General features: G+C 32.3%; 3 protein-coding genes across 3 annotated transcripts; 1 reads left to right on the plus strand and 2 right to left on the minus strand.

Annotated features, from left to right (window-relative positions):
- Nucleotides 1–4,158: 4,158 nt before the first annotated feature.
- On the plus strand, nt 4,159–6,930 carry TRIADDRAFT_54529 (uncharacterized protein; the record flags this gene model as incomplete). Its single annotated transcript, XM_002110443.1, has 8 exons — nt 4,159–4,224; nt 4,814–4,863; nt 5,572–5,675; nt 5,864–5,941; nt 6,057–6,156; nt 6,320–6,416; nt 6,549–6,617; nt 6,766–6,930. 8 exons carry the CDS (start codon nt 4,159–4,161, stop codon nt 6,928–6,930), a joined length of 729 nt encoding a protein of 242 aa, XP_002110479.1.
- A 1,476-nt stretch (nt 6,931–8,406) lies between these two features.
- On the minus strand, nt 8,407–10,028 carry TRIADDRAFT_54530 (uncharacterized protein; the record flags this gene model as incomplete). Its single annotated transcript, XM_002110981.1, has 7 exons — nt 8,407–8,521; nt 8,618–8,749; nt 8,864–8,964; nt 9,037–9,121; nt 9,213–9,415; nt 9,607–9,696; nt 9,960–10,028. The coding sequence occupies 7 exons, from the start codon at nt 10,026–10,028 to the stop codon at nt 8,407–8,409; spliced, it is 795 nt and encodes a 264-aa protein (XP_002111017.1).
- Nucleotides 10,029–11,773: 1,745 nt separating this feature from the next.
- On the minus strand, nt 11,774–12,606 carry TRIADDRAFT_22239 (uncharacterized protein; the record flags this gene model as incomplete). The annotated part of the gene is made up of 3 exons (XM_002110982.1): nt 11,774–12,190; nt 12,385–12,448; nt 12,527–12,606. 3 exons carry the CDS (start codon nt 12,604–12,606, stop codon nt 11,774–11,776), a joined length of 561 nt encoding a protein of 186 aa, XP_002111018.1.
- Between the last annotated feature and the right edge of the window lie 508 nt (nt 12,607–13,114).

The following is a 13,114-nucleotide window of genomic DNA, read 5'->3' on the forward strand; positions in this document are numbered from 1 at the left end:
ATGCGATACAAATATTATCAAGTATTACCTTTATTTGTGATGCTAAAAGCATCAAAGAATTTAAATAAGTCAGATTGATGAATTTACTATATTATCCACGGGACGATATCGCTATGCTTACATATATTTATATTATCATTTTTAAAGGCAAAAATGAAATTCATTCATTCACCGGTCAAACATGATGATATTTAGATCAGTCAACAAGTTAATCTGCCTTCGTATGGTGCGGAACATTTCCATTTGCTGTACCGTTAGCTATTACTTTTCCATTGGCAGTATCAACATTCGTTTGCTTCTATAAAAAGGTATAAAAGTAAAGTGACAATTATTTATAGCGCTTATGTTTAATGTCAAATTATTATCATTATTATATCCGCAAAGTCGAATATCTAAACACTTCTTTACATATATTCCACGTACAATACCCAAATTTATGCATTCTTAATACTTTAAATCAAAAATTTTAATTTATGCATTATTCTTTTACTAGCATCAATAACTATAGAGCTATTGAAATAAAATTCGATATATTACAAATTGATGAATTTAGTAATTTGTTGATGGCAGGGCTAGCAAGCAATATTAATTTTGGCCTTATTACTGTGGATAGCATAGCCTATCTTAGTAATCTAATGGAAATGACCATAGCTACAAAATATAAGTATTAATACAGTTTGAGAGCAGACCTGACCACATTATTATTATTAGACATTAATGCTTAAATGAATATTAGCACTCATGTCTTCGTGCACTGTTCATTTATAACACTGCTAAGAACTTACTACCAAGTTGCTGTAGGAAAATAGCAGCAGCGATATAACTACTAGTTATACATTGTCGACAGTAATATTTTCTTGTGTGATATTTAATTTATTTTGGTAATACAGTCCTGAAGTTATTAACATGCTATTTCTCATTTTAAAATTTCTATTAATTCCAGGAAATGGGATATTATCCTTTCCTTGAAAAGACTCTTGAAATTTTGAAATAATCAAATATTTATATTCAAGCACATCAATAGTAACAACAATGTATATCGTGTCATATACAGTTGTACTAGAAAAGCTTCTGTAGCATGCCATACAACATTTTACAAAGTAGCGTAATTACTGTGTTAGAGTGAGCGATATACAGGTGACATGGCGGCATGATAGCAGTGTTACCATTATAAACATCTATTATTCTAAGTTGTTCACTGATGTCACTCTTGATTAAAACCTCATTAAAATAAGGAGTTTCTTAAATTTATCGTTTACTAATAAATGATAATGATTCGTGCGTACGTATAGAAGCTGGTTGATCAAAATGAGAATGTATTCAGTGACTACCCGAAAAACAACACCAATTATTATACTAGCAGAATTTTACTACAAATAACAAGAAATAGAAGAAGCTTTACGATTACTTTACAACGGTGTACATGTTACATCACCATGATCAGGCTAATCTACTATATATATATATATAGTATACGTATTCTATATAGATTTACTGTACTCGTATGAGCAAGTTGAAATGTTGAAGTAGTTGTAAAGTAACATCCTCGTGCTATACAACGAGTAGACATACACTTGTATAGTACAGTACATAACACAATAGAATACAGTAGTCAAGTGCTTAAGTTAATCGAGAAATGGTACAAAATGAGTGCAGTCCAATGTAATTTAGCTTGAAATTATTTATACAAAGTAACATAAAATATATATATAATCAACTATCCATTATTGTGTAATGTAAAAGTATCGTATACACACACTACACTGTCAATGGGAAATTATTTATTGGAAGTGGAAATGTACAATTTTTCATACCTTTCATATAGTAACAGTTGTAATCATTGATCATACTTATAGTTTAGTATAAATTACAAACTTTTACGTACGAATACGTTAAAAAGTAGTTTCTCTATTGTGCGGTTGTGTCTCTTAAATTGCATTAGACTATAGATGTAGTTACAGAAGTATAGTAGTATTAAAAAACCCGAACCGAATCCTTGCTCTCTTCTATTTTTTCCACTTTCGGTCCGAAAAATCGTTTATACAGTTTAGTAATCACCGTCCATATCGCTATTAAAATCGGCATTACCAAGCACGGGACACAAACCATTTTGAACCTTTATGAATCGGCAAGAACGGATCAAGTTACTACTGTATGTACTGCAATAATGGTTGGAATACCAGGTATCAAGATGTTGTAGAATGAAGCAAAGGCTGATGCGATACTTCCCTTTTTATACTGTACTGTACTTAGCAGCGGCAGTATACTGTACTGTACAGTATATTGCACCCTGTACCTGTGTACCGTACTGTATGTACAGTTTCAAGTTTTGACTGACTCTACACTCTACAGTAGATCGGTACTGGATTGATACTGTAGAAGAAATTTTCCGAGAAAACCAGAAGATTTTCTATGGGCGTGTTAATTCCTACAGTACAGTACCGACCATACTGTACAGTGTAATGACTCATCAATTGTACTGTACTGTACAGTATTGGGGTGGACAACTTAAGCACAATGAGCATGAGCATTGAACAATATTATTGTTTGTTTCTGTACTGTACTGTACAGTATGTAAAGAAAAAATGCAGTACAGTACTGTACTGTACAGTAATAGTAAAGTACGAGTATGCGTGGCAAATTATCGCTAGGTCCCATCGAATCGATAAATAGTGCCATAAATTACTGTACTGTATGTCTGTATGTATTAATTATTTAAATACAAAACTATTCATTCTTGCCTTATTAATTTTCCCTAAATTATACACCTACTGTAGTACAGTACAGTAGTCCACTGTTCTGTAATATTATTCCCCACTTATCTGCTAATCATGTACACTACTATAGATCATGATGATAATTAATGCGTACAAAACTGTAGCAATAACGTAATATAACTAGAATCCTACTAGGTCACAATCTATTATTAGATAGATACAGTATACAGTATACAGTACAGTAATGCATGTTAGCGTATTGGATTCAGAATCCTTTCGATGAGTAGTGGTATATCTCTGTGTCTAGCTTGGACCTGACGGACTTCGAGTAATAAAGTTCTCTTCTCTGAAACAGCTCTCTCTCTCGTCTCAGTCTATACTGTAAGTAGAAAGACATACAGTATTATTGCACTTGCCAGGATTGTACTGTACACTGTACAGTGTCATGGCCTACTAAATACGTACATGACAGTCAACACTTTGAAATCTATTCTGTATATTAAATCATCTAGCAAATCTAGCAAATTTACTGTACTGTACACGATATATCCAACTCGATTTGCCTACTGATGCTGAACATAGACAAGGACTACTTGACATAGACTGTACTGTAATACCTTATTGGATTTCATACGTTACTCTATGTACTGTATACTATGTATACTCTTGAATACATCTGTATCTAGTAGTCCATACCCTAGTACACTGGTACGTGAACTGCAACGTCGAGCTGTCCTGTGTTGTTAAAAGTGGGAAGAATTTATTTCATGAGAAATAAAACTGCGAAATTATTAAATTAAAATATAATTGGGAAAAGTTAAGGATGGGAACTTGAGAGTGAGTGAAAGAGTGAATCTTGGTACTGTAGCAACATGTAAGGACAGTATGAATGGAATAAGGGTCTTGATACGGGATATAGTGTGAATATTAGTGTATATGTTAACATATATGTACTATATATATATAGTCATATACAACTTGACTTAATATCCTATGTTTACAAATGAATTTTATCATTATTTTTTACTTACAGTATATTCCTCTGGTAACCCTTCCATAATTAAATCCTGAGTATGAACATTAATTACGAAAAAAGAGGAAATTTATTTGAAATTTTCAATTCTTCTAGTTAAATTATAATTGAAAGATTGTACTACATTCTATAATAATGTTTTCGTTATTTTAATACTAATCAGTGTATTACACTACGTGCTGCAATACCGTACTGTAAACCTACCGGCCAAGTACAGTACAGTATTTCCTTCTAAAATACAATATATCTAGTCTAGGTTTTCTTTCTAGTAGTCCTTGGTACTGAGCAGCAAAGATCTTTATTTGTAATTTTTTGTTTACAAATCTATTACTATGTATAGATGCTAAAACGGTTAACAAATATACGCCAAATGTATGATAAGGAACTTTAAAGAAAACCGTAACCGATATGGAGGAGATAGATATTGGTAACAAGCACTGTATCCATTTTAGAATCAGATTTAATGACAATCAGGTAAGGACAACACCTTATATAAATATCACAAAATGGCACTAGACACTAGTAAATAAATTACAGTGTAATAGTTTTGATGGATCTGCAAGAGCCTGATACCTTATATATCATACAAGTAGCAGCTCATTGGCTTTACAAGCTAGGATAAACAGTACTGTATTGCACTAATCTGTACAGTATATCGTGCAGCATGAGTAATAAGTATTCGTGTAGCCTATGCAAGACATCGATGAGAGACTTAAATTAGGTTAAATACGTAGATACGATAGAATGAAATATTTAGTTTTCGCAATAGCTAATTATATTTAGAATTGATAGTGATTATTTGGTTTGCGTCAGCGAATTGGCTTTCTTAGGAACAATGTATTTGTGACGTTATGAACTAGGTAATTGTACCAAAAATTAGCTATCAACAAATTGATATTACTGTAAATGTACTGTATCACAGGGTAAATGGAGTAACTCGGTTGTTTTACCAGTAAGCCTCTGATCTTAAAGTATCTCGATAGCCCATACAAAGTCAGATAATAGGAAGGATCTTCATAAATTGTTATTTGACCACTTTATCAATTTGCGTTACACACTGTAGGTATGCTGCGTTTCTTGCAATGCTGGTGATGCCATAGATGATTTATACAGGTAGGATTGCTGAAGCAATGTGTGCTATACGTGTAGTTTATCGCCGATAGTACGTACATTGCTGTAGTGCTGCTCCAGTAAATTTAAATGTGCCTATAATAGCATTTATAATATTCTATTTGAAATATCCTCTATCAAAAATATATGATGTACGTATATTCAATTCTATACTTGCTATTTGCTTTATAAAAGCGATAATAGCAATCGTACCATAAATTTGTTGTTACCTAATAATGACAGTTGTTTTATTTATTTACTATATGGTAGAGAAAAAATTATGTCTGTTCTTTCGCAAGATAAATAGTTTTTTGTACCGATTTTATAATATTTCAAGTTTTGTTTGGAAATAGTGACAATGTACGAATACATATCTGATGATATAAGTAGTGATCAGTCAATTATACGAGTACAAACCACTGGTAATAAATTAAATTATAATTATAATTCATACGTATATGTGTATCACATCAAATATTTACTTGTAAGATATAATAGATTTGCATTAAAGAGGAATTGACTAAATTCTGGTATGATATAATTGGAGAGTAATTCAGACAATGTTAGTCGTTAAATCGAAGTATATGTACTGTTAGTATTAGTATTTGAAGACTAAATCATGCTCCTAAGCATTTAGTACGTACAATAAGCTCAATCATGTTTAGATGTACGAGTTTTATTTCACTTCATTTATTGACTATTTCTCGATAGTAAAATATATCAAGTATCTAACCGGAAAATCGAATTGCTAGCACTTGTGGGGTCATATCCTCAACTTAAGATACCTCCTTCATCTTTAAAAGTAAAACAAGCCGGTAAATTAGGTTATTTAAGCCATTTAACAGAATTATAATAAAAAACGAATTCATTACAGATATACGTGTATTTATATCTGTGTAATGAAATAATACGTTCTGCTGCCACTCCAACTATATGCTGTTGCAGTACTGTCAATTTGATGCTTTGCTATATAATAATATCGTAATTTAACGGATTTTTTAAGGTCTTACAAATAACTCTGTATTAGTGGCGTTATCTGAAATTAAATCAACTACGACTTTGACACAGGGACATGGAAGTTGTTAGTTTTAATATCAAAAATTATATTTCTTACTATAGCATCCTGTTTGTAAGGTATTGCTATATGTCAAGTCTTCGATACTACTTTTTGAAGCAAATTTATTTCTCTTTTATAGTTACTCCTATTAGAGAAATTAATGACCCATTGGCATGGCAGCAATTGCTCAAAGATACTAATAAAGATTACCTTATAATGTGCCTCTTTTATACATCAAAGTATGTTTATCGTCTTGCATTTAAACGTACCACAGTTATATTAATACATGTATAACAGTCTATGCAAAGCTATTGATTGTATATTGAATTTAATTATAATTATCTGTAATTAATTCAATATTCAATAATTAAATTATCAAACGGTTATTTGGACATCTTACAGGGTAAATTGTGTAGCTCTTGTCGACCAATATGAAAGCCTTAGTAGAGACAGTAATTACAACTCTAGGGTGTTATTTTACAAGATTAATGCTGACAAGGTACTAATCTAAAATCAGTAAATTTGCCATTATATATTACGTACCATTTAGGCATTAGGCTTTTAAGGGCAGTAAAAGAAACAAAAATAGCAGTTAACATTTTATTATTATTATTATTATTAAATGTTATAGAATCCTAGTTGTGTATATACAGATGGATCGATGACTTTACCGAAATTCGCTTTTTATCGTAATCAACAGGTTCAATTAATTAGATAAAAAATGAACATTACCATATACTATATCTACCATTACTCAGCTGCCTATTATTTCGACTCACAAGAGTGTATTGCTGGTAGTCATACTAGATTTATAAAATAAAATTTTACTTTTTTTAATCTAATTTTAGGTGATAGATGTCCACATTGGTAATAATTTCGAGCAATTAAAATCAAGTCTGCGATGGAATGCATTTCATCTACCATTATCAACTAATCAAATGGTAGTATCTGAGAAATATGATCGCTCATTGTGGACTTACAAGAACATCGACGACTATTATGACCCAAGGTAGCCGGTTGCCTTATTGACGCTTTCAAATCTGTATGATACACTAACTATTATTATATTCAATAGCCAGTGTTGCTCTAGGATCGGGAATGTAATTTCAAATTTTCGATAAATAGCAGAGCATAGTAATTATTGCTGTATAATATGTTAATGGCATCTTTTATACTCCATTAAGTACTTACATGTTTACTTGAGCGATAGCAAGACTATTAATTAACGAAATAAAAATCTACACAATATATAGCGATTAAATTTGCTCAACGGTGGCGTTCGTTGATCTTAACTCTTGATATAATACTATAAGAAGTTTTTATATTTTGCTACACCGCACAAATTTTTTATTTTGATATTGGATATTTATTATATTATATCAGCATCACTTGGCAATTTTATATACTGCATTAATTAAAGCATCACTTTATAATCTAACTCTGATGATTTGTATTTGTATTATTACGTAAATATCATATTATTACTTTTTATTAACACCTAAATGAATTAATTCATGAGATGTAGCATATCCACTTACAGATTTTGCCTAGTCAACAAAATACGATATTTTTAATTAATTTAATCACCAAATAACTAAAGATAACCCATACATATTGCGCTTATGTCTTTAGTGATTCATAACACTGGTTGAAGCAGATTGCACTATGTATACTGTACATCAGTACTGCATATATTATACTTTTGCATATTGTATCTACTTTAATATCTATAATAAAATAAATTCATCGAGTATATGCATGTTAGAGTAATTTTTTGATATTATTGTAGGAGATAAATATCGACATAGAATGAATACTTTACAACGCTGCTATAGATTTAGCTAGGATAATTAAGTTTCAGTTATTTCATATAGTTAAAGAGGTAATTAAATACTATAATTTCTACAGGACCGGTAAACAAAAATTCAACAGTTTCCCATAAAGCCCATAAAATATCAACGATAGCAGTAAATCGATCTAAATTCAGATTCAGTTTAACCTACAGTATATTATCTAAATACAGTTACGTGGACAGAGTTACAAGAATAACAACTTCGGTATTTGCATGCGAATATAAATTGGTTAAATAACTGTGATGTGTAACTAGCTCCGACACCTACTTAAGCTCATTTAAAAGTCATAGATTTATTAAGTAATCAAAATCATTCCTATATCTTATTACGAGAGTTGTAGTTCTACATCGTTGATAAATACTTAACATGCGGGTAGCAAAAGAAAAGAATTATTATTCAGGATAATATATGATATCCAAAAACTACAATGTACAGATCATTATATATAATATTTAGGAGACAGTACCAAGTTGTAATGATATTTATTAATTCCATTAAAAAAACCTATAGATAATTATGATTTTCTAAAGTCAGATAAATGTCTATTTATGTAGCTGATTAACATTACTAGTACGTCATACATGCATATATATGTACAATTGAAGCACATTAATAGGAACGATATTAACCGTTATATTAATTGCAGCTTTGACCAGCATATATGAAATTCCAGTGATTGATATCTCTGGCGATTTTGTGAGGATCATAATGAGTATGAGCTACTACTTCAAACTCTCTACCAAAGCTAGTCCTAAAATAAAAATTCATTAAAATTGCGTTATGTCTCAATCTCCAAACTTCATCTCTCTTTCTCTGTTCAGATTATTAAAATATGAATTAACGTCACCTGTGAGTATATTCGGGCAATGAAGCAAGACATTGATTTGATTTACAATGATTAATTAAAAGTTTCTGGCCAATTGGAACTGGCATGCCTTCCATAATCAATCTTTGTTTAGGCTCTAAAACAAGCAATTTCCTATGGATCGTCAAAAGAACAAAATTTGTATAGATTTCAATCCGTAATTGTATAATGATTATATTTTTCTGGTTGAAGACTGGAATTGCTACAAATAGTACGTATTCGAATTACCATTCGCACTGATAATTGGATTCAGCAGAAAGGGTAGCGTCTTGCAAGCGAGAGTATTTGGCATATTTTATGAAAGTAGCTCTGTCACTATATAATTTTAACTAAAAGAAAGAGGAAATTCACTTTAACAATAATCGCATCCAGAATTTTTACGCGTTTTAAAAATTAGTTACCTGTCCACCAATCCCAGATAGAGTAGATAAACAAAAGTGCTGCTCGAAGTGTAAGATTTCTCCAGTACGATCAACATTATCAGCACTGTTTATAATAAAAATTCTATTAGATTTTTCTTAACGACATTTGTGGGTACAAACAACGTTCGTTAAATATTGGGAGCAAAGTAACTAACCTGACAATTTGAAAAGCGTTTCTAATACAAGGCTCAAAGTTTTTTGATGAAGTAAGAGGGCATGGACCCTCTAACTGCTGAGCGTTATGCATCTGAATATCGGACATGTTCGCAGAAGCAATTGAACTCGTACCAACATTATATAGGCAAACAATGTCACCAAAATGGATGTAGCCATCATCTGCAGGAGAGCTTAAATCGATCTAGATAAATGCGTACATCATTGTTGGAGTTAAGATTAATTAATGCATTCTTATATAATACTATACTCTAAGACTATCTACAATCATTGCAGTCAAGCAGATATATAAATCAATAATTCCATAGCTGTACATCAATGAATCATCGTAATACGTATAGAAGAAAAAGTTATCTAAAATTAAATTCTACATACCTTTTGTAAAATATGATGCCGCAAATTATAAGCTCGATCTGTCAAAAGTTCACCTCTTTCCTTTTTCTCAAGAAAATCCTTCAATTTTTCCTATATAAATCAAATCAAGTTAAGTATATGTCAATCTTAAATAACGTCTGCGGACAATATATGAAATGGCATAGGAGGTTCAATTTAATGTTAAGTGTATGTTTGATATCTTGCAAACTTTCATTAATAATAATATTCGCACTTGCGTAAGTACTAGACTATACGAGACTGCGAGTACTCTACTAGATACAAAGCACCCTGAATACAAAATCGTGATAAATTATAGAAAAGTATATTTTATTTTATTTCACTCGGCATCATACCTCTTCGAGACAAACATCTTCCTGCCAATTTCCAATCCTTACAGCTGGATTATACGTACGATAGCTCATTATGTCCTTTACAGATACAATCTAAAATAATTTTTATCTTTCAAATGCAAAGAACTGTTTCTGTTTAATGTGATCCAATGTCCACTCCAATAGTCAGAAAGCTCAAATTGGTCTACTCAGACCAGCTTAGCTATATACCCCTAACCCTTATACCCAGTTGCGTACCTTTCTGTGTCTACAAATATTGTATATGGTGACTAGTGATTACAAACTGAAATAACAAATCTTGGTTTCTATGACAACTGAAAGATACCATATTATAAAAGTACAGTACATGCTATCCAGTACCGTACAGTACTGTACTGTACTGTACAGTACATTGCACATTACGTACAGACTGTACTGTACTCTACAGTACTGTATATCAAAGATACAGACATACAGTACAGTACAGTACTGTACTGTACTGCACTGTCCTGCGAAGTCGCGATCTCATTATCGTCCCAGTCAATTGATCAACCTAATAATAATGATGTCCGGTGGACAGTACGCCTATGCAAAACTATAGTAACTACAAATGCACAGTATTGTAAGTACAGTTTTTCGACTGAATGTCGATCAGCATCTTATCGGCGAACAGAATTAACGTCAGTGTTCTGTTTTTCCAAGTTTTCCACTTACTTAGTACATCTCTGCATGCAGTGATCATCAAGTTTGGCTCAACTACTTAGCCTGTTAAGTATGAAGATATATTGAGGTCAAACCCTGACGTTCAATCCGTAATGCAAGCTTCAGCATGAAAGAGTAAGCGGTGACGTACTATCAATAAACTTACTCATAACAATCTGATACTTTAACAGTACGAAAGAAACTGCCGAGAGTATGTAATATATCATTTAGAATACAGCATTTAGTGTACCTTGTACTGAACTACATTGTGACTGTATCAAGAACTAGTAACCAACCCAGGCCAAACAGCAAATTCGTCGCTATAGCGAATTTAAATGATGGACAGACATCAATAGTGACTAATCGACAAATTCGAGGCCATAACTTTATGCCATATACGTACTTTAGATGTTATCCAAAAAATTCAAAGAAACATCTCTGATAGTTATGATTAAATATATGAGTACCAATACTCCATTTTAAGCATCAATCTTCCAACAAATATATCTGAAGATGAGCTTAATCCTCGTAACCAACAACGTAATTCGGAGCAATATATTCAAGTGCTATTTTTTATTTTACATACAACAGTTAGGTAGTTTCAGACTTGCTAAGAAACTAAATACACCGAAAGATTTACATTAATCCTCAGCTTTTAAAGATTGCAAAAATCTCCTCACAATATGATGTCATATAGAGCCGTACTATGTACCATTACCAGCGCTCCCGTTGGTCCTACTATCGACTTCTGTGATGCCCAATCAGACTATGTACAAATGGCAAACACGATAGCAGTTATACCACGAACGTAAAACAAAGTACCGTCCATGAATTAGAAGCTTTCGCTAAGCAAATATCCTAAGAATCGTTCCCATAAAACAATATCCATTATTTCAGTAATAAAATTAGTGGTGGTGAATAATTCTTAATATTTCATATCTGGTGTAAAGAAATAACTTGATATTTTTAAAGGTATTTATACCCTCCAAGACCGAAAATATAACTGTAATTCAATATACTATAAATTTAATATGAAATAAAAATATGCTGCTAGGCGTATGACTAAATATGAGTTCATAAATAAATTAAATAACTAATAAACCATACAGCTCCTTCAAAATGTTTTATCATCTTTTTTACATTTCCCTAATTCTTTCCATTAGGGACTGGAACTGCATTTCCAGTTCGTGCTGATTACCATCATTTCGAATAATGATATTATGAGCATAATCATCTAAATTGCATTCAGATTCTGCATCATCAACGTTTGCAGTGAATACCCAACCGCGCTGGATTCTGATAGTGTCATCACAAACAACACGGACGGATAGGACTTTGTTGAAGTGCTTATTGAAATAGTCCATATCAGTTTTACGTCTAGCATCAGTTATAACCCATACTGAAGCCGAGGTGCTAGCATCCGCAATCGCTAAGTTGCAAAAGTATGCCGGGTTCGCTAATCTCATATCTTCTCCCCATTTAATCATTGCAGCTCTGTACTTTTCCTTGTATTCGCTAGCATCTAATAACTTGTCATAATCCAGCTGGTGATCCTACAATACCACATGCATTCAATAACGATACAAGAATATTAACTTTCAATAAATACAGCATTACCTTTTTCTACAGAATATCGCTAACATGCACATTGTGAAATTGTGATGAAAAAAATTAAAATAATTCACGTCACTGTGTACTACAGTACGAATACACTCCCCCAAATTTTGTATATGGTTATACTATTTACCTTAGCAAACTGCTTTTTCAATGGGCCTGACAATCGCAGCAAATCGCAATTTGCCTTACCTAATCTATCAGCATAAAGTAAAGCTCAGGTTTGAAAACTATTAAGAGGATAACTTAGTTCAGCCATTTAATTTTGGTGTTACCTTTCCTGTAATAGCCCAGTTACATAATCTTTTCCTGATTTCCTTTTTCCGCTAAAAACTAAGATGACCTTATCCGACATTTCTGTTGGGAAGTTGAAAAATTTTAGCTTCAGCAGCCAACCTTTTACGGACTACAGTATCTCTATCGCCGATCAAGAAAGCAGAAAGCGACTGTCTCTACAGTACACCATACACACAACCACGGACCACTGAAACTGAACCGTGACACAGTAAATATGCTCAGTGTGAAGTTACTGTACTATACTTTACTACTGTAATCCGATTGCGTAATTACAGCACACTGTACTGCAGAGTAAATTATCTGCAGGTTGACTGCACCTGTTTGTTATGGGTCTGAATCATCCTGGGAAAGGCAAAGTGGCTTACAGTATAGTACTGTAAATACTATACAGTACTGTACACTGTATACTTTGCACTTTGACGATTGCGAGCATGCGCGGTGCGCAGGTTTGAATTTTGTGTGGTTACCATAGAAATGACCAAAGAAAAGATTCCTTCTTGTGGCTTGCCGATCATTGAAATTAATGTAGTAGAAACTCAGTAGTCGCTACTTGAGTATAAGGCAGT

This window comes from Trichoplax adhaerens, genomic scaffold, assembly GCF_000150275.1.
Source record: "Trichoplax adhaerens TRIADscaffold_3 genomic scaffold, whole genome shotgun sequence".
Classification (NCBI taxonomy): domain Eukaryota; kingdom Metazoa; phylum Placozoa; class Uniplacotomia; order Trichoplacea; family Trichoplacidae; genus Trichoplax; species Trichoplax adhaerens.